General features: G+C 36.1%; 2 protein-coding genes across 5 annotated transcripts; one reads left to right on the top strand and one right to left on the bottom strand.

Annotated features, from left to right (window-relative positions):
- The first annotated feature begins 11,414 nt into the window (after positions 1 to 11,414).
- On the top strand, positions 11,415 to 14,482 carry LOC107806387 (myb family transcription factor PHL11-like). 4 transcript variants are annotated; one of them, XM_075219209.1, is made up of 7 exons: positions 11,528 to 12,137; positions 12,660 to 12,736; positions 12,820 to 12,886; positions 13,145 to 13,220; positions 13,515 to 13,584; positions 13,888 to 13,924; positions 13,997 to 14,482. In XM_075219209.1, exons 1-7 carry the CDS (start codon positions 11,987 to 11,989, stop codon positions 14,278 to 14,280), a joined length of 762 nt encoding a protein of 253 aa, XP_075075310.1. In that variant the 5' UTR covers positions 11,528 to 11,986; the 3' UTR covers positions 14,281 to 14,482. The 4 variants fall into 4 exon arrangements, with proteins under 4 accessions (XP_075075311.1, XP_075075310.1, XP_016486019.1 ...); XM_075219210.1 differs by lacking the exon at positions 11,528 to 12,137 and adding an exon at positions 11,415 to 11,503 and having other exon boundaries at positions 13,888 to 14,482; XM_016630533.2 differs by having other exon boundaries at positions 11,531 to 12,137; positions 13,888 to 14,482.
- LOC107806386 (isoflavone reductase homolog) lies at positions 14,442 to 19,547 on the bottom strand. The gene is made up of 4 exons (XM_016630531.2): positions 19,076 to 19,547; positions 15,737 to 15,977; positions 15,450 to 15,653; positions 14,442 to 14,739 (listed from the first exon to the last, which is right to left on the bottom strand). Exons 1-4 carry the CDS (start codon positions 19,403 to 19,405, stop codon positions 14,573 to 14,575), a joined length of 942 nt encoding a protein of 313 aa, XP_016486017.1. The 5' UTR covers positions 19,406 to 19,547; the 3' UTR covers positions 14,442 to 14,572.
- Between the last annotated feature and the right edge of the window lie 2,132 nt (positions 19,548 to 21,679).

Genomic DNA, 21,679 nt, shown 5'->3' with positions numbered 1-21,679 from the left:
TATATAAATCAAACTTAGGCATCTTGAACCCAGCCGGGAGTTGGACGTCTGGGAAAGGGCACAGATCTTTGTATGCCACGCTGACTTGATTGCCCAGCCCGTGCAAGTTCCTGAAGGACTGCTCCAGGCTTTTGAACTTTCTCAATACTTCATCCTGTTCAGGGGCCTTAGCCGGCTTCTCAATCTCTGCCGGCGCTTCCAAATGTGGATTGTAAGCATGTGGTTCGGGGGCATGAAACGTAGGCTTGGGGGGTTGTATTGTGTATCGTGAGCCTGAAACAATGGCTCACTGGTCGTTCTTTGCAAAGGGGCTGATGTTGGTCCCACAAAAATGGGAATATTGGGTGTTGGGAGAGGTTGATGGGGTGGTGGAGCTTGGGAATCATGAGGGCTTCTTTCTTGATGATAAAGGGGATTCGGGCGGCTTGTGGAAGGGCCGGAGTGAGGGTACTCCGGCATGTGCCCCAGTGGTTCAGGGCTTTGGCTAGGGCTAGCTGCATTGCATTCATCTCTAGTCCCATCCTTTCGATCTTTTCCATTGCTTCTTTTAACAACTGGCTCATTGGCCTTTCTTCCTCATTACTATTCTCTGAAGTAGTCATGCTTGTTGCTACCGGTCCTTTGGATCTGGTTTGGTATGAGTGTGTTGCCAGAGTTCTTTAACAACTAACTTGTCTGGATCAGACAACAACAAACTTTGTTAGCGTTAGAGTTTAACAGATTTGATCATAACAAATAGAGGATGCAATGCACCTGGGCAGTTAACCGTTTCTACATGCTTTGCTTCAAACAACATGCGTCATCCCGGTTTGCTCATTCGTCCCTTTAAAGTATTTTGGGAAACCCTGCGTTTTATTTTATTTGTATTTTCTTTTCTTTATTTATTAAAAGCGGTCGAATCTTATGGGGATTGCCTACGTATCACGTCCCCGCGTGAATCAGACCAGGCGTAGTTCTGCCATAAGGCTAACATTTATAAAAAGAAGATGAACAAACATTATATTTGAAAACTTTGTAAAAACAATGTCTTGAAATACACACATTCAAATTGAAATAAAAAGATACAATTCTTAACATCTCATAACGTGCCCCACTTTCCACTTGTGTTGTAAATTATTAGATCATTTGCTCAAGGCGGGGCTTGACCCGGATGACCTCCCAATGTTCGATACATCCTTTCCAACTCCACTGCTAGATGACGGGCAAAGGTGGGCGCATGCTCTGTAAACCTTTCATAATCCATTCCTTGGCAGTTTACATAACTTTGAGAGGTATAGACCGCCAGGTCGTGGATCTGTGCCCTGAAATCTTGGAGATGTTGGCCTTGATTCTGCAACTGCTGCTGGCGAGTGGTGGCTATATCTCGGATACGGCCTTCACGATCTAGGGCTGACTCTAATAGAGCTCGGAGTCTGGCCTGCTCTAATCTCATCTGCGCTCTTTCTCTATCAGTGTCCGCTTGTTGATGCTCTCTGTACCTTCTTGCCTCTTCTAGTTGTGCACGAAGTTGGTCTTCTGATCGTATCCAATGGTCTTTTTCCTTCTTGAATTGTGCCCTGTCTTTCTCGGATTGCCTATCTTGGCGTTCCTTATCAGATCTGGCTTCTTCGTTTAATTGTTGGATCCTTTCTTTTGCTTTGCTCAACGCCCTTTCTTTTGCAGCAAGAACGGAATCATAATCTTGCATTCTTTCAAAAAGATTGGCGATGGTTTTTTTATCCTTCCAATTCCTCATTGGCGTTTCAGAAGCCTTTTTCATTCTCAGAAATCGAGCATGAAGACTTTCATTCTCACAGGCTAGACTTTTCTTCTCGCCTTCAGCTTCTTGTGCTTGCAAATCCTTCTCCAGACTGAGGTTCCTTAGATTTTCCTTTAGGGCATGGATAGTTGCTTTGTACCCCTTCTCTTTTTCTCCCCAGATCAACCGCTCTTGGATTTTATCATTAAAGTTTTGAATATGGGGTCTTTTAGTTGGCCTTCTCAGCTCAGGTTCTGGTACATCATCCACGCGAGACCGTTTCTCGAACCACCTTGCATATCCAGGATTTATCTCACCCTTTGTAGTGTCTGGGACTTGAGTATCGCTTTTTAAGTATCGACATCCATTCCACATCTGCTGAAGTAACGCCTCAGGAATAGTGGCCTCTGGGTGTAATTCGATTTCTTGCGTACTCAAATCTTCATCATCAGGAACTACTTGATATCTTCCTAGTTGTCTTAGGACTCTCAATGGCGCATACGGCTGGATGCTTCTCAATCCCAATAGTAGCAGATAACTTTTTGAGTTTGACATATGTATCACTTCCCTCATCGGTAGCCATCCCAGAGTCCATTCAATTTGATTTGCCGTTAGAGCCCTTAGCCGAGATACCCATGCTTCTATCCCTTCTGGAACCTGATAATTTTTCACTCTTTCCTCATAACCCTCGATGTAATTATCGTTGCTTGGCCCATACTGTATGATCTTGGGCTGTTGTTGGAGATGTTCAATCAGCCACATTTGCAACAAAATTTTGCATCCTTCGAAGACTTTCGCTCCTGCTTTACATAAAGTCAAAGCCCGATAAATGTCTGAGAGAATGATGGGGACAAGGGTGTGGTTTTCCTTGGTGGTGAGGATTTGCACAACCTTTGCGGTGCGAATATCGATTGTTCGTTCTTTGTTCGGGAAGACCATGATTCCTAGAAAAGCCACCATGAAGGCGAAACGACGGTGAACCTGCCATGCGTCTTTGTCTTGTTTGTTAGTAAGGCCTTTCTCATGAATTTCGAACCCATCTGACTTTCCGAACCTTGAATACAAAAAGTTGAAAGAACAACATCCGTTGACGACATTGCTTTTCCTGATTTGACTGCTGATGTTCAGAAGACCGAAGAATCGATGTACCGAGGGAGCCTTCGTGAATATCAAGCTTTGATTCCTTAAACTTCCGTCAAAACCAACATATCCAGCTACCTCCTCTAATGTAGGAGTGAGCTCGAAGTCAGAGAAACGAAAGACATTGTGAACAGGGTCCCAAAAAGTTACTAATGTCGCAATCAGATCATCACGGGGTTTAACTTTCATAATATCCGGGAGATTTCCCAAATGCTTGATGACCCATTTTTGACCATCTTCGCCTAATTCACACCACCACATTTGAAGCTGGAATAGAAACTCTTCTGTATTTGCGGATGAGGGGTTTTGTGTGGTGCTCATTTTGTATCTGAAATTTAATTTAATAAAGTCAAGACTCATTTTGAAAACATACTCTAATCATTTTCAGTCAAAACTATTTTCAAGATTTAAAACTATTTTTTGGGAATTTTTCAAACTATTTTCAAGATTAAATACCTTTCAAGATTAAATAACTTTATTTCAAGATTTGAAAACTATATTTTACCTTTTTATTTTTAATTTTTATTATTATTATTTTTTTATTATTATTTTTTTTTATGAAAAAAAACCCATTTTATTCCTCAGCTCTTACCATGATTTCATTTAAGCCGGTCAGCAAGCATGTTCGAGGCAAATGAATGCACATATAGCAAGTAGGATGCATCAGGATGGTCTTTTTATTTCGGGTTCACTTGTCTTAGACAGACCCAACCCCTGTGTTGAGTCCCCTAAGTCAAATGCACGTGATGCAAATAAACGTTCCTACTAGGGATCCGGTACATGGCTGAGTTATTCTAAGTGTAAAACCTGAGGTTGATTGTTCTAAACCTGGCTTACCCAAACAGACAGTTTGAGCCGAAGCGGGGGTAACGTACCGGGAGCACGAAAGTCTGCCCGGCCTAGTTACTTGTCCCAACTCCGTCTTATTTGGTATGACTTTAACAGAAAGGTGGGTCACGCGCACGTGTACACCATAAATTCAGAAGACTCAGAAAGAAGGGGGTTTCGTAACAGTTGTATATATTCACAATTCAAATAATATTAAAGCGGTAAAAGCATCATTTAGCACATTAGGCATATATCATGTAAAAATCAGATAATAAATAAAGCCAACTATAACAATTATTCTAAGCTCGAATTCTTAACCCTGAACCAGCGGTTCTAGGTGTAAGTCCCCAGTGGAGTCGCCAGAGCTGTCACACCTCCTTTTTACATACCCGCGAGGGTACAAGGGAGTTTTTCCAATTAAAGGACAATCGAAACGGGATTTGTTTAATTATTTCAGAGTCGCCACTTGGGAGGTTTAGGGTGTCCCAAGTCACCAATTTTGATCCCGAATCGAGAAAATGAATGACTCCATATTACAGTCTGCGTGTCAGAAATCCAGATAAGGAATTCTGTTAACCCGGGAGAAGGTGTTAGGCATTCCCGAGTTCCGTGGTTCTAGCACGGTCGCTCAACTGTTATATTCGGCTTGATTATCTAATTTTATACAAATATGAACTTATGTGCCAATTTTATCTTTTAACTGCTTTCATAATTATTATTATTTTTTACAGGGAATTGCAACGTCGTGAAAACATACCTCGAATCACGTTACATCAATGTACACGTGATTGTTGACATATCTCGACTCGGTTGAGATTTGGATTTGGGTCACATAAATGTGCACCCGAGTTAAGGAAAATAAATTATTAAAGGCGCGCTTAAAGCAACTAGCGTATTGTTATTTTGGGGAAAAGCCATGAAATTCGCTAAACGACATGTCCCGAATTCTAAGTATTTATATATATATACATTTAGAGAGCCCCGCACTTTGTACATCTTTGTTTGTCGAGGCTCGTCTCATTCCTTATGAAAAGAATTTGCAACGTCATGGAAATGCATCTCAGACCACGCCACAATCAATGTACTCGTGGTTAGAGACACATTTCGATTCCGTTGAGATTTGGATTTGGGTCACATAAATGTGCACCCGAGTTTAAGAAGATAACATTATTAAGTACGCGCTTAAAGAGACTATCGCGTTATTATTCTGGGAGGGCCGTGAGATTTGCTAAACGACCCGTCCTGGAAACTGAATGCTTCGATAATATACATTTAACGAGGGCCCCGCATCTTGTGCGTTTTTATTTGTCGAGGCTCATCTCGTCTTTTATTTTAAAAGGATATCCTGTAGCAACTACGTTTCTTATCGCATGTGTCTCTATTAATTGGAAGCGGAGATAGTCCTAGTTAATTATATGCTTGCAGGTCATTTATAGCAGGATTCAGAATGCTTAAAAAATTCAGAAACGAGGCTACGTGCACAGTCAGCCGAGCAAATAATCACGGGCCCAAATCCAGCCCATGCGTGATGGGCCAGACCTGGGCCACTGCTTGTTCGATGCGGGCCTGCTTGGCCTGTTTTGACCTGGGCTCGACCTTCATGAGGTTGAGATTGCAAGTTTTGTGTTCTTTGTCTTAACATGTGGTTTACTAGTTATATGAGACCATTAATCAGAAGAGGAAGCACTTAGCCAATGATGTACAGTTTTCATGCTTGGCATACATTACAACACATATTACAAAGTAAAACTAAGTCTGAGATGCAACCTATTTCATTGAGAATATTTTCACCTATCAGCATACATATGTAAACTACCATTTAGCTAATCTATATTGATATACACTGGGCATACAGGCTGCTTCTATTGTCAACACAGGAATGAAAATTATCATACAGTACATGATATCTAATATAACAATCTATGTATGAAAATCAACTTCAGGTCTTTTCTTTTTGCATTCATGCTCAATGTTCCAATTACATTTGATAGTGCATTGGTTGTGTACCTGGTATAGAGGACAAAGAATAAAGGAATGATCAGCTGGGCAGTATGCAGTAAACACAACAACAGTAGATACACAGCAACAACACAGCAACAAACCAATAATCACAAATGTTTTCCACAGTCCACAGACAACCAGCAACAATTTCCAGAACAAAGAAAACCAGCAGATGGTCGAGCACCAAACAAGTAATCCGGAAAGAGTAATGAAACAAACAGAAGTAACAGAGTGTTCTATGCAGCAACACCAGCAGTCCAACAATCACAAGCAGCTCAATCAGTGCAAACAACAGAACTTGGCCAAGACAGCTTGACCAATACGAACCCTTATGTAGCTTTCAGACAGTGTTTGATTACAGTACTTACTAGAAATTTCCTTATGTTTTCAGTTTTCTTTAAACTCACAAGACCTCTCTTAAGACTCAAATTTCCAGCCCCTCTTTAAGTTCTGAAATGGCCTATTTATAAGCCAAACGACCCAGTGCAGCTAAGCTGCCTGGATCCTCCCACTTGCAGACTGCCCATACTCTTTAAACCCATGCTTAAGCATCTTTTGATGCCAGCCATTTTGTTCCCCACGCCTGGCTTTTTCTTTAATCAAAGGTTATGGGTTTATTTAAGTATTCTTTTTAAACCCCATACTCTTGTGTCTTGTTCCCCATTGGTATTAGTTTAATCCCAAATTAGTACCCTACTTGTCAGCTCATTTAAACTAAGCCCTTTTTTTTTTCAAACCCCAGACTAACCCTGTTAAACCCTGCTTATTACTGCCCTGCCCATTGCATCATTAGGGCATTCTGAACTCATGAAAGTTCAAATTCAGGACTGCCCTGGACTGAACCTTTTCAGTCATTTTTGCAATGCAAACAAACTTATTTCAGACGATGCCGGGCATTCAGTCAGTGACAAGGTTCAATTAGTCATGTGAAATTATTAGCTCATTTGATCCATTAGTTATAGAAAACTAATCGACGAGGTTTATCGAGTCGACTATACTAAATACAACAGGTAATAATCAATCGTTCACATAAACAATACGTACAGGGACCCAAAGGGCATCAGACAACTTTTGTTCAATTATTGGGAACCTATATGAATTATTTATGCGACGACTAATCTAATCGAACATGTATATCACAGAATACGTTCAAAACATACACAGAAGACAATCGACCAAATAAAAGGTCTTTACAAGGACGGAAGAAATTAAGAAAAGTATCAGAAAATACCGAACAAACACAACAGAACATGCTAACAGACTCATCCACACAAAAACAGAAAAGAAAAACTTACTAGAAAATGCTCAAAGCAGGCCGACCCCAGTCCAAATTAGATTTGACCATTTGAGGCCAAACAAACTCTAACCAGGGTGTTCTCAACCGAGAACACCTTGGTTAAGGTCTATTAGACCTCAAACCCTCTATGAAGCAGGTCGGATTCCTCAGGCTCTTGTGTTCTAAGGTTCAGATTCTCAGATTTGAGTTTTTGGGAGTTGTGGGTAGATTCGGACCAAACCAAACTTGGTTTGGTCACGAGGAGGGTCAGGGGAGTGTCTGGTACGAAGATGGGGTGGTTTGGTATAGGTCAGAGTTCGACTCAAATCTTTAAATGAAGATTCGAGACGACGGAAGGTGATTCGAGGCAAATGGATAGCAGATCCATGTTTAGGACAGTGAGGTGGTCCTAGGGTGTTCAGGAGGTGGTCACCGGCGTTCATGCCGCCGGCTTTAATGGCGAGGGAGACTAGGGCGGCTGCTAGGGTTTGGAGGGGTTTCAGTGCTTTGGTGAAGACGATGAGTGGAGGGGGTTCGAATAGGGGGCGTGGGGTACGATAGAAAGCTTATATACGATCTAGGGGTTTAGATCCTGGCCGTTGGATCAAATGAGATCTATGGCCAGAATCTATTCACTTAGGGAAGACGGTGTTGTTTTGGGTTTGATAGTGGGTGAGACCAGGTGAGGCTGGATCGGGTCAGAGTTTGACGGGTTTAAGGGAAATGGCCTAGGTCCGTTGGATCAAGGGGTTGGACGGCTTAGATTAATCTGCCTGAAACGACGTCGTCGAAGTGAAGTGATCAACTTGATCAGGACCGTTTGTTTGAGTCAGATCAACGGTTCTGATAAGGGAGCTGATACGGCGTTGTTTGAATCAGCGTTTGGGCAGGCCTGACTTGGGCTGGGTCCTTGTGCCGGTTTTGGGCCTATTTTTATCTTATCTCTTGGGCCCAAATCACTCTTTTCTTTGTTCTCTTATTTTAAAACAAAAAATGAAATAACAAAATAAATAATAAAACAAATGAAATTAAAACAAACGACCATGTGACACTTCAACACAATTATCACACCAAATTAAAATATTTAAGTAAATTAAAACACAACCTAGAACGAACGATACATATAAATTAAAACACAACCTAGAACGAGCGATACATATATATTTTTTTTTTGAATTTTCGTTCTTTTTAATGACCGAATTATGGTTTTAATTACCCTGACATACATGCTTTGTATTTTGATCGGTAAGATTAGATGCAAAATGGACAGACCCACAAATGACTAACAACGCATGTCACGGAAAACTCGAAACATTGTATAGCGAAGTCATTTGTCACTATTTTTATTTTCTTTTGGAGCGATTGTCCGTGAAGCAAAAATCCCGTGCTTACATAGAGAACTTCCTCACTCTCAAAATATCAGATTTTTACCTACAAATGGTCTTCAATGACTATATATTGAAATAGGGCCCGGCTATGAACTTAGAAAAAGATGAAGCTCCGATGCAGATATGCGGTCTCATATGCAACCGCATAAGACTTCTGCGATCTGCAAAATGGACCGCACAATGGCCCTCAACTTGGCATTTCTGTGCAGGTATGCGACAGGTCTGCGGTCCATAGACCAATTCCACGATCGCAGAAGGGACCACAGAACCTCCTTCCGAAATTTTTCATGCTGGCTCTACGAAAAATGTGCGGCCGACAAAACGATTATGCGACCGCATAATTAACCGTAAAATAACTTTCAAAGTTTGGCCAATTCTCTGCTTCACTCTACTGCGGATCTGTGGTCCGCATTTCAGTTCTGCGATCGCATAGACCGCAGAAATGCCCTGCTTTGCCAATTTTTTTCTTCAACTCCCCAACGCGTTGTTCAACCCAAAAAGTTCGTACCGTGGCTCGCTTACAATCATCAATACATAAGTCTACCTTAGCACCACGAAACCCCTAGTTTTAGGTGAACGTTTACGGGGTCTTACATCACATGTAATTTTTGCCTCTATATTGATGATTTGTTAATATTTGGTTCTAACATGAATGTTATTGGAGAAACTAAAAGCATGCTTAGTAGCCATTAGGCAAATTTTATTCTTGGAATGAAAATTACTAGAATATGTGATGGAATTTTCCTTGACCAGTCACATTATGTTGAGAAGATTTTAAAAAATATATAATTTTATTGATAACAAGCATGTTGTAACCCTTTTTGATTCAAATCTTCACTTATTTCCTGTACAAAGTAACAATGATGTGCTAAATCAAAAAGATTATGCTAGCTTAATTGGAAGCTTGAGATATGTGACTGATTGTACTTGGCCTGATATTGCCTATGCAGTAGGATACTTAGCAGGTTTACAAGCAAGCAGGTAATAAACATTGGCATGCCATAACAAGAGTTATGAGGTATTTACTTGGTATAAAAATCTATGGCTTATTTATAAACAATATCCTGCTGTACTCAAAAGCTTTTCTGATGCAGATTGGAACACTTTATCTGGTGATTCCTATTCTACTACATGTTATATTTATACTTTGGGAAGTGGTGCTATTTGTTGGAAATCGAAAAAGCAAATAATACTTGCTAACTCTACCATGGAGGCTTAGCTAATTGTTTTAGCTTCAGCTAGTGAAGAAACGAATTGGTTGAGAGATTTATTATTTTAAATTTCTGATTTTGAAAAATCAATTCCTCCTATTTTAATTCATTGTGATAGCACCGCTGCAATTGGTAGAGTAAAAACTGTTATTACAATAGTAAATTCAGACCTATAAGGAGACAATGCAGTACTATGAGATCATATTTGACAAGTGGTACCATTAATGTTGATTATATTAAATTTTGTGATAATCTTGCAGATCCAATGACTAAGGGCTTAGTAAGAGAAAAGGTCTGAAACACATCGAGGGGGATGTGATTGAAGCCCATAAACTCATAAGTCATATATGAGGAAACCCAAGCTGGGGACTAGAGATCCTATAACCAGATTCAATGGGAAGGACGAGTCATATAATGTCTTGGTTTGAAATGCACTATTTTTATTATTGTTCCTTCCCTATGGTGTGATTGCATTTGTCGTGTAATGATTTGCGATGTTGAGTTTTATTAACTCTTAATGAAAATTTGTAGCTCGTATGAGTGAGGTGTTAGAGTTACATGAGCACTCTTGACAGATTTCACCTATGTGAGCATGAAAATAGGCTGCTTCCTATGAGAATTGGGCTTGTTCTAAAAAACACATGAAAATCGGGATAACACAAGGTCGTAATATACTGGCTAATAAAGCTCATTTCAACACCTTGATTATTATGTGTAAGCAGTGATAATTTATTTCCCTAAAGCAGTCATAGTTCAAGTTTGAGACCACTACTGATTCTAGAGTAAAGATCGTTGTTTTTCTAAGTGGAGGTTCAATGTAGAGCACACCTTCATTATGTATGATAGTCTCCCTTCAACTGGTAAACTCTCTTATTTTAATATTAAAATGAGTAGGTGAATGTTAGTATAATAACATTTTATTATTAAAATAAAATATGACATAACTCCCACTACTCTATGATGTAGAAAATGACCATAACTCTCATAACTCTCACTACTCCATGATATAGAAAATGACCATAACTCTTTTGGAATTCTTCTGCCATATTCTACCACTAATTACATAATAATTTAACCATTATCCCATGTTCTCCATGATTTCATTACTTATTACCCCACTTTCTTTCAATTTAATTCATGGAAGAATTCCTACACCTATAAATATGAGTCTTTTTTCTATAATGTGGTGGAAAGTAATTGTAAAGTATTTCAATAAAGTGAGGTTAAAGTTGTGAAAAAAGAAGAATAGAGTTTTTAACTTTTGTTTAGGAAGATGTTCATTTTGGTGGAGTTTTGGACTTAACAACTTGTCCAGAGTTTGTTCGAGTCATACGACGTGATCGGGGCATCGGGCTATTGTATTCTAGGGGAGACAAGTCAAGAGGATTACTGCTGGACTAATAAAGACTTTGCTGCAGTGGACTTAAATCTCCTTAAAGTGAACGAGATATTTATGCCTCAGCACAAAAATATTTTATTTTCTTCATTTTATTTTTCAACTGTAATTGTATTTTCGTTAACAAGATTTTTCGTCGTATTATATTGACTTTACTCCTGCCAAAAAAGATAGAGAGTAAAATAGAAGAGAGGTGGATTGTTGGTCTTTGGGAGGACGTGGCACGCGAGTACACGAATACTCCAATTCCTGATTTGCCGGCGAATATTCCACGCTGTCACCGACGCATCACCTCACCACACCATAAAGTTTATCATTGAATTAATAATAATATTATATTATTAATTATAAAATTAATATGTTGTGATGTGATAAAGTGGTCCTTTTTATCATTTTGGATCGAATCTGTCATCCTTAAACCAAAATGAAATTATAATTAGTTATTCGGCGGTCATGTGTCTTCAGATTCCTCGCCGATGTTTCCTCTCCGTGTCGTTTTCTTTATGAAATTGATACCACAACAAAGTTAGTATTATATCTGCCTGTACCAATTATTATACACATTGTCATGCTTTATTAACTCGATTTGATATTGGAATTTTTTCCTTACGTGTTTTTTCCCCCTTCATTTGTTACGTGAAATATGTAAAAGTATTGTCGTTGATATGTTGCAGGAGACACAAACTAAGAATCTCTGTTAACTTTAATACTTTCATTTTACAATAATATATAGTAAGTACTATTTATTTATAGCGTTAGAGTTTGTAATTGGAAACTCCATTTGATTCTCTTTATTGATTTTACATACTTGATACTTTCCCTCCTACTAGTAAGATTCTTGGAACTGTTCATTATACGGAATCAGTTTCAAAGCTACATTTATTGTTTTTCTTCCCCATTGACTTTTTGAGCTTTCTTGGTGGTCAAATTCACTGTTTTAATTTCTAGTCAGCATTAATTTTGAGTAGTGTCTTGAGATTTAGTGGGAATATATAGACAAGAGTAGGTATGTATAATGGAAGTGGGGCGGGAAGAGGAGGTAGTTTTATGTATGAGAATGAAGTGGTGATGACAAGAGACCCAAAGCCAAGGTTGAGGTGGACTGTTGATCTACATCAACACTTTGTTGATGCTGTCACTAAGCTTGGTGGTCCTGAAAGTGAGTCTCTTTTTTTCTACTTATAATCTTGTTTTTGTTTGTAACAAATTAGCCAAATTAAATTGCAACTGACTAGCTAGGGTTGCATTGATTTGTATCTATATATGCATTTGTTTGGCCATCTTTTTCCGCTTTCTGAGTTGGGAATCACTTTGGTTCTGTAACAATTCAAGATAACTAGTCACTAGAAATAAATCCAAGTTTACCTCTCTTAGAATTATAGTAGTAGTGTATCTTTAAAATGGTATGAACTTGGATTCATTTCAGATTTTGTAAATTGGTTTGGAATGGCCTTCTGTAGGCTACTATAAAGTTTCCAATTTCTATGGCCTTCTTTGGCTATACATATGTTCCCAAGTCATTGTTTTTAGAAAGAAGCTAATTTTTCAGGGTTGGATTCAACTTTTTGCTTTTCAACTGGATAATCCTTTTAAAACACTGGTTCCAAGTGATTTCCAACAATTTGGAGTCAGTTCCGTTTAATGCTCTGCAAATGTTTGATAGAAGGTTTTGGATTTACAGAAGCAACTCCCAAGTCAGTACTGAGGTTAATGGGCGTGAAGGGTTTGACACTATACCATTTGAAGAGTCATTTGCAGGTATAAGTGCTTGTTTCTGTTTACCAATTTCTCTCTCTCTAATAACCCTTTCCAATGGTTTTAATTTCTCCTTGTATATTCAGAAGTATAGACTTGGACAGCAGGCCAAGAAACAAAATGCAGCGGAGCAAAACAAAGAAAACAGTAGTGGTGAGTTTGCTATAATTTGGAGAATCCAACCACAGAAAGAACATAATGGACTCCTCAAGCTTTTTGCTATTCCTACATTTTGGCCGTTATCCTAATGCTTAATGTTGATCTTACAAATAGTCAACTAACTAAAGCAAAACAAATTAAACCTTTGCTTGATCTTTGTATTTTGAGATCATTTTTCTCTCTTTTTTCTTTTTTGCACTATATATTGAAGTTAACTTATGGTTGCATATATTGTTTTCTCCAATCTCATAGGGGATTCGTCGGGACAATTTAATTTGCATTCCTCAGGCCCTGGTACCTCATCATTAAGTATGAACTATATACAAGGGTAGGTGCCATGAATCTCAACTGTTACTCTTCACTTTGTTGCTCGTCATTTATCTTAGTTACAAGCCATAAGATACTTCGTTTAGGGACTAATATTTTTTTTTTATTAATTTCCAGTGGTTTGCAAATCAATGCTTCTTTATTTTACGTCTTGAGAAAATAAGCACTGGTTTAATTACAGTTGCATATATGTGTACTTTTTTAGGCTTTATGTATATTTGGTTTAACCATAATGGACCTTTTTAAGCTTAATTTATTCGGCTAAACTAGTGTCTTCTCACTAATATCTGAACAGAGATGTTCCAATAGCAGAGGCAGTAATGAGTCAGATTGAAGTTCAGAAAAGATTACAGGACCAGCTTGAGGTATGCATAAACGTATCTGCTAGCACTATTTGTATTCCTCACGTGACCAAGAGGTCACGGGTTCGAGCCATGAAAACAGTCAGGGTAAGGCTGCGTACAACAGACCCTTGTGGTCCAGCCCTATCCCTTCCCCCGACCCCGCACATAGCGTGAGCTTAGTATTCCTTGTGAGCGAAAACCATGAAAACAAACACACACATATAATGGTGTTGCGCGATGATCTGTGAACTAATGATCTTAGTCTTGTCTTACCCTAACATGATCCTCATCCTAATCGCCAGACTAATTCTCTGGTCTAAACAGGTGCAACAGAAATTGCAAATGAGAATAGAGGCACAAGGTAAGTATCTGCAAGTGATATTAAGTAAAGCTCAGAAGAGCATTCCAGTGAACATGAATTCTCCTAGTGCAGTGGAAGCAACAAGAGCTCAGCTTACTGATTTGGATTTACCTCTGTCAAATTTAATGAATTACACGAATAGACAGAACCGGAATGATAACATTATCGGTAAAACAACACATGATGATAATATCAAAGAGGAGCTACAAAGGTCTAATTACATTGTGGAGGAAGAACAAAAGAGCAATATGAATCTTAACTTCGATTTGAATTCCAGAAATAGCTATGACTTTGTTGGTGCAAATGCAGCCGTGTTGGAAGCCAAAGCACTTTCACATGGAAGATTGGAAACATAGCACATAGTTAAGCTACCTTTTTTTAGTTATGCTTTGAAAACATTATAACTTGATATGTGAAGCTGTGATTACTGATCGTATGTTATTCTTCATCTTTGTAATTACAAAGTTGATTTGTAATGAATAGAAAGTTAAAGAACAGTAAATGATATCTGTTGTGATAAGTATTGCAGAAATAATAGAAGATTATCATTGATTGTTCTCTTCAGTACACAAGATTATTATAGTACATTATTTGCTGTAATTTTCTTTGAACTCCAAATCAAACATATATATTGTATCAAAAAGAAAGTTAATTAAGATAGCGTTTTAGATATTCATCCATACGAGTGTAACGAACTTCAGGGTAAAGTTCAGAAGCTTCTTCTGCATTTTCTCCAATTTCAAAGTTTGTTAAACAACCTTCGTAGAATATGTGGTAGAAATGTCCAACTCCTACCTGTCCAGCATAGTCCATTCCTGCAATATTACCATTTCTCAAATGTCAATTACATGAATCCTCTCCTTTTATTTTAGTGGGGACCGAATGTTTTTGAATTATTATAATACAGAACAACAGTGAATCCAGTGTAATCCCACAAGTGGGGTCTGGGAAGGATAGTGTGTACACAGACCTTACCCCTGCCTTCAAGAAGGCAGAGAGGTTGTATCCGGTAGACCCTCGGCTAGGAGAGGTAAAAGGAAAGGGCAACAACAATCACACCAATCAGAAAACCGAAGCAAAAATACAAAACTAATACTGGGTACTATAATCAGAAAGCCGAAACGAAAGCAACAACAAATAGTAACAGGAATCAAAGAATACGAAAATACACAAATGACAATATGTCATGTACTAAAGCTACAGACAAGGACATTTTGAATTATTATATTAAGGTTAGAAAAAGTGAGTACTAAGATTATTCTTTTAGTACAAAATTAACCAAAAGCATAAATAGGAACAATTTTCAGAGTCACGATCTTCACCAAATTCTTTGAACTAGTTATAAAATATGCATTCAATCTTTTGAAATAATATTTACATATTCAACTACATAGAATGTACTGGTATAAATTATAAATGTTTATAGTTCAAGAGTATTTAAAAAATAATTAATCGCCAACAAAAAATTACTCCACTAATTAATTCCCAGAAAATTAAAGGAGTTCTTTTTGGTTAGAGGAAGTACCTTTCATGGAAGAGAGGAAGTCTTGTTCAGAGACGCTAATTTTTTCAAGGTCTATTCCTTTCAGCTTTTCCCACTTGGCTATCAACTCCCTTTGAGTCAGAATGTTTTCCTGTGGCCTAAGGTACACTGTCTTGTTCAGTGTCCTTGGATCATCTATGCTTTTAATTGTGTATGTTGCTACATCATCTTCATCCATATACACCACTGCATATAATTATTACAAAATTAATCTTTTTTCTGAAAAGGGTATATATCCTACAAGTATTCAGAAAAATTAATGTGTGTACCTTTAACATTGCCATGTCCATAGACACAAACTTTGTGTTTAGGAGGAACAAGAGTTCCAAGTTGAGAGAGATTGCCAGCAAAGTAACCAGCAAAGCAGTTAGCAGAGATGTAAGTGTAAGGAATATGAGCTTCTTCTATCGCTTTTCTCACTTCCATCTTCTCATCAAATGTCACTCTTCCTGGTTCTATTGCATGTCCCATTATTGCTGGATCCATTCCAAATTCCGATGGCAAGAACCGCTGCCAATTTCATTTTCTTGTGTAAAATAAAAATAAAAATAAAGGCAAAATTATTACTCCATACAGCCGCATAGGCGGACCCATAATTTAATTAACGCGAGGGAGCATCAGTATGCTACTCATTCAGTGTTTCCCTAAAGATTTTTAATTAATATTCAGGGTGTCAAGTGATTAGATTAATATATATATATATATATACATATATATATATATATATATATATATATATATATATATATATATATATATATATATATAAGTTTTAAAAAGCGTGGAACCCAATGACCCCTCAAGGTTACACGAGTACCTCAGCATACAGGAGTTCTGAATTTGATCATGCATGTAATACTCAATTAGTTTAATTTTTTTTTTATGGTTTGTCCTATCTTGATGATTGTAGCAAATGTGTCGAAGACCACATGGTACGTAATTGTTGGAGTACTAAAAGGTTACCTATATCGAAAGGAAATATATACATAGAGAAATGGATTCGTATCTTTACATAAAATACGTGGATGAATATTATACTATCTAATAAGAAGAGAAATGGAACGAAAAGATGAGTTTGGCGTGACGAATGAGGGGAGTAAGAAGGGAAAAAAAGAAAATAATACGGAGTATTACTTTTTCTGGTATAAAAGAAATAAACTTTCAGTACCAGTTGATGTGTTGCACTTTTCTTTACCTTTATATATATACATAGAAATAATTTACCAATATTTTTTTGTATATTTAACTTAATGAAATTAATTTTTTTACCATACAAATATTTATAACTTGTTTTTGACCGTAAATTATAAAAATATTCTTTCTTTTTTAAACTCTATGCTCAGTCAAACATCACATAAAATGAGATGGAAGGAGTACTTATATAAATAAGCATTTATGTTGATTCATTAGGATAGTTGCAACATTTTGAGCTAGGAAATATTCAACAATCAATGTTGTAGATTTAAAGTAAATAAATAAATAAAAATGTTCGTTGCACAATTTTGCTTTTAAATAAGACAATAACTCAATCAACATGATATTAGTATAGTTTGAGATTTTCGAACAATCCAGCAATTAATCAACAATCTATTTTTCTTTTTTTCATATTAGCCTATGAAATGTGCAAAGCATATATAAAGATAAACTAGTTAGTTTGCATGACGTAAGAATGGGTTAAATCTGACGAAAGCGTGGAACATCACATCTAGAAGCCGGAGAAAGTTATACCCCGTTTGGCCAAGCTGCAAAAATCAACTTATTTTGAAAAGTGTCTTTTCTAAAAGTATTTTTCTTAAAAGTACTTTTGGTGAGAAGCAATTTGTGTTTGGCTAATTAGTTTGAAAAGCACTTCTGAGCAGCAATTAGTGTTTGACCAAGCTTTAAAAAACTGCTTCTAAGTGTATTTTTCTCAAAAAGCGCTTCTCAAAAAAGTGCTTTTGGAAAGAAGCTATTTTTTTCTGCTTTTTCTCAATAGCACTTTTTTTCTTGCAGAAGCTTGGCCAAACACTTCAATTTTGACCAAAAATGCTTTTGGCAAAAAAAAAAGCACTTTTCATCAAAAATAAGCTTGCCAAAAGAGGCAATTAGTCTGTGTCGACTATTAAGGGTGAATAATTAGTACAATTCAATTAACCATCCTTATGAGTCAAGTCAAAGTTTCATCATGGGATAGCAATGTTATTCACTGCTCCCCATCTTAACCAACTTTATCTTTTCCATATTTTTTTTGTCTCTTTCTTTTTTCTTGACTAGATTTACAGAATGAATTCAGTAGAAATAGTCATATTGGAATTTGTATACTTTTTACGGGGTTAATTGAATTTGGTTGGTCGGCTAGCTGAACTGTAAGACGGTTTGATTGTTCACTTTGCAATTTTTTTTTCCCCAATATATAATGGAATATTTTTTTAAAGAAAGAAATGGACAGGTTACCATTCAAATACAGTGCATTGGAAATTCTTGTCCATTTTTCACCGAGTAAAATGTACAGCTTACCCTTTAATTTAACTAATCTCCGTGATCTTAAACCTGGTCTTAAACTTCGATAAATAGGTTAAAACTAGACTATATATGTACTATTTGAAGTAACCTTTTCACGTAAAATTTTATTAGACATGAACAACGAAATCAAACGAGAAAACCAAAAGAAAATTAGCCAATCAGAAAAGAGACAAGATTTGGTTACAAATTAGCCATATAATCAGAAATGAGAACCAACCCCATTAGGTACATAATCTCAATTGATTAAGATACTTTTATATTTGGATGTATAATATATTAAATGAAAGCAATGATATTAATGTGACCGAAAATATAAAGGAGATGAGAGATTTCTTTAAAAAGTTGGAGGAGTGTTTTCGCAAATTTTACTTCTTTAGCTATGGCTATGGCTTACTTAATCTAGACATTTAACAATCGACTTGAACAAGTGTCATTCATTCAAAGGTGTACCTAAAGAAAATGACAGAAGGTGTTGTAGAAAGAAAATGAATGCGTATACATTTATTATTTCCGTATGACAAAATTTTACACTCCAAAGTAAATTATCATGTATTTCGCTATACGTAGAACCACTTTATTTCTCATTCTTTTCCCTGAATCAAACTTACTTTTAGCTTATAGGAAAGCATGAAAAGAAATACTACTCTACTAGACTACTACATATCAACTTGATGTGTGAGGCAAAATCAAAAACACTTTAATCTCAAGATTAGTTTTTGGTCGTTTAAGCCTTTAAGGTATATATCTCTCTGTCTCTCCTCTCTCACTCTCTGTCTCCTTATATATATGTGTGGACACACATAGTCACTCACTTCTTTTTTTTAAAAATTAAATGTGAGATACAGTTTATTCTTGGCTACTAGTATATCATAAAATATGGTTGAAGTCTTCATAAACCATATGACAGTTATGACATATTTTTTGGTACGTATAGTAATGCCTAATCCAGTCTTCTGAGACGGATTGATTCTCGAGACTGAAGATATAAGGAAAAATGTAGTTTTCTGGTGGATTACGTACCAATCTGTGTATAATTTGATTACGATCTATGTAAATTTCTACCGAAGAATGAACTTTAACATCAAGAGAATTTGAACAATATATACCTTAATATTTCCAGCTTCTTTAATGGCATCAACCAACTTGAGTTGCAACAAGATATTGTGACTTCTGAAATGCACACCAGACATTGTGCATATAACAACATCCACCTGTTTGACAGCCTCCACAAGGCTCCGGTGGTCGGAGAACGAGGCCTCGACAAGTCGAGCACCTTGCTCCTTGAACGACAACAACATCTGTAGTTTGTCGATGTCGAGGCCGATCTCCGGTCGCTGCAAGACATACGTTGTATGTCCCTGAGCTAAGCTAGCTTTTACAATCCTCTTGCCAATATAACCAGTGCCGCCTACAACAAGAACCTTGCTTTTTGCCATTGTTACTTCTTAGTATTGTGTTTTGAGTTCTCAAGAGTTGGAAAAGTAAGCCATTTATATAGGACAAATTTGCTAATGGCTCTATTCTATTAATGTATTTGGTTTAACTTCAAAGGTGTATGTGTGAAAAATTATACATGAAGTATAAGCTCTTAATTACATTTGGCGTCGTGTCAATGTGTTGATCTTCTCAAAGTCATTTTAAATACATGTCCGTCAAAAAGAAAAGACAACATGTCCGTCATCTTTTAGATTTTAACAAAGAAAGTCAAACTTTAGAAATATTAATTATTCCCCCTGCCCCTTATATAATTCTAATTTACACATTATTCCCCTTAAAATTTAATCTCCACAAAGACGTCAAGACCATACCATTTTAACAAGGTTTTAGGCTCCAAGGACGACAGTTTCTGAACAAGAAAGAGAAAACGTAAAGCACGATCACTTTATATTTTCACGAGCTTTAATCCCTCCGTTTATCTTTATGCGATCTTAATTGATTTGACTAGTAATTTAAAAAAGAAAAGATTTGAAGAAAAAATGTGGTCGTTAAATATGACAAAAGATTTCAGTGATTTTAATACTTTTGGAACTTGTGATCTTGAACATATAACAACTTATCGTTAAAGTTAATGTTTTAAATGTTTAGTTAAATTATTTTCAAAATTTAAGAAGATATTATTCTTTTGTACAAATAAAAACTCAAAACATGGAAAGTTAGTTGGATACTACCCTCCAAAGTTTCGCTACCTACTGAATAGGACTACTAAAAGACCCGAGTCCATTGCTCAAATGGTCACTCAACTATCCCAAATTATCTCTTAAAGTCACTTTTCTTTTATTTGTAACAACAAAGTTACTGAACTATGCCTATTGCATTCAGAAGGTCACTCAACTTAATTTTTCAAATTTTGGATTGCCAAATACCTATTTTACCCTCTAAATTATAAACATTTATCTTCTTTGTATTTTTTTTAAAACTTTTTAATATTATGATTTTCTCCTTTTTAATTTATATTATGGACTTACCTATAGAATAAATAAATATTATTTATAAATTAAAAAAATAAAAAATATTTAAGCATCTATATTCTTGAAATTATGCTCAATTATATATATATAAATTAACATAGCAGCTTTTACCCTATATAGATAGCGCCCCTGCTTTCCGGTGACATAACTTTGTGTCATCTGAAAGTTGGTAGAAACATAATAATATAATTGAGCATAATTTTCAAGAACATATAATGCATATTATAAAAATACCTTTATTTAAATAATTATTTTTATATTACGTGCATGGAATATATATTTTACAACCTTTATTTTTTTCATTCTAAATTGTGTAAATAAATTTTTGAATTTTCGTTGTTAATACGAAAGTTATTATTACGAACAAATTATTCTAATTAATTTTTTTTACTATGCTCATTATTTTGTTATTCCGGCATTATAAATGCTTAAATACTTTTTTATTTTTTTAATTTATAAATAATATTTTTTTATTCTATAGGTAAGTCCATAATATAAATTAAAAAGGGATAAATCATAATATTAAAAAGTTTTTTAAAAATAAAAAGAAGATCAATATTTATAATTTAGAGGGTAAAATAGGTATTTGACAATCCAAAATTTGAAAAATGTAGTTGAGTGATCTTCTAAGTGCAATAGGCATAGTTCAATGACTTTATTGTTACAGACGAAAGAAAAGTGACTTTAAGAGATAATTTGTGATAGTTGAGTGACCATTTGAGTAGTTGGTAACTGAGTTTAAGTTTCGTACACTAATAGTGTATATTATTTACATTATTATGCTAAGTCAATCTATACTAATGATTAATTATTTATAACAAAGAAAATTACTTGAAAATAAAACAATAATCTGTTATATGTCATTATATTATATTGACAGTATAAAATATATTCGATGTCAATATAGACATAAATCCGTCGTTCAAATTCCAAGATTAATGTCGCCAAAGAGTAGTGTTGTAGCTTTGTAGGCACTTTCAGCTGTTAAAAACGAAGGGCAAAGAGTGGAGAAATAATATAGTGTCCCTGATCCCTATATATAATTTGAGGAAAATAAACATGCATGGTTTGGTGTTCAAAAAATAAACCAAAGCAAAAAAGTTAGGTGACCAATTTGTGTTTCTTGGAAGTCTATCATTTTTGCTTACCAGATACGTACACAGATGCAAACTGTCAATGCGTAACCCAATTTGGTTTGGTTGGTGAGAGTAGATACACTTTATTGGATCTCCTCCCTTTAGA

This window comes from Nicotiana tabacum, chromosome 8 (genome assembly GCF_000715075.1).
Source record: "Nicotiana tabacum cultivar K326 chromosome 8, ASM71507v2, whole genome shotgun sequence".
Lineage (NCBI taxonomy): Eukaryota > Viridiplantae > Streptophyta > Magnoliopsida > Solanales > Solanaceae > Nicotiana > Nicotiana tabacum.
Note: the sequence above shows the minus strand (reverse complement) of the source record. Positions and strands in the feature narration are given on the sequence as shown.

What these genes read in the sequence shown, in the direction of transcription:
- LOC107806387 (XM_016630533.2), top strand. Translation starts at nt 11,987, where the DNA reads ATGTATAATGGAAGTGGGGCGGGAAGAGGAGGTAGTTTTATGTATGAG. An exon ending in AAACAAAGAAAACAGTAGTG is followed by an intron (nt 12,887 to 13,144) that starts GTGAGTTTGCTA and finishes CCAATCTCATAG; the next exon opens with GGGATTCGTCGGGACAATTT. An exon ending in GATTACAGGACCAGCTTGAG is followed by an intron (nt 13,585 to 13,887) that starts GTATGCATAAAC and finishes TGGTCTAAACAG; the next exon opens with GTGCAACAGAAATTGCAAAT.
- LOC107806386 (XM_016630531.2), bottom strand. Translation starts at nt 19,405, where the DNA reads ATGGCAAAAAGCAAGGTTCTTGTTGTAGGCGGCACTGGTTATATTGGC. An exon ending in AAGAAGCTGGAAATATTAAG is followed by an intron (nt 15,978 to 19,075) that starts GTATATATTGTT and finishes TGAAATTGGCAG; the next exon opens with CGGTTCTTGCCATCGGAATT. An exon ending in TGGACATGGCAATGTTAAAG is followed by an intron (nt 15,654 to 15,736) that starts GTACACACATTA and finishes AATTATATGCAG; the next exon opens with TGGTGTATATGGATGAAGAT.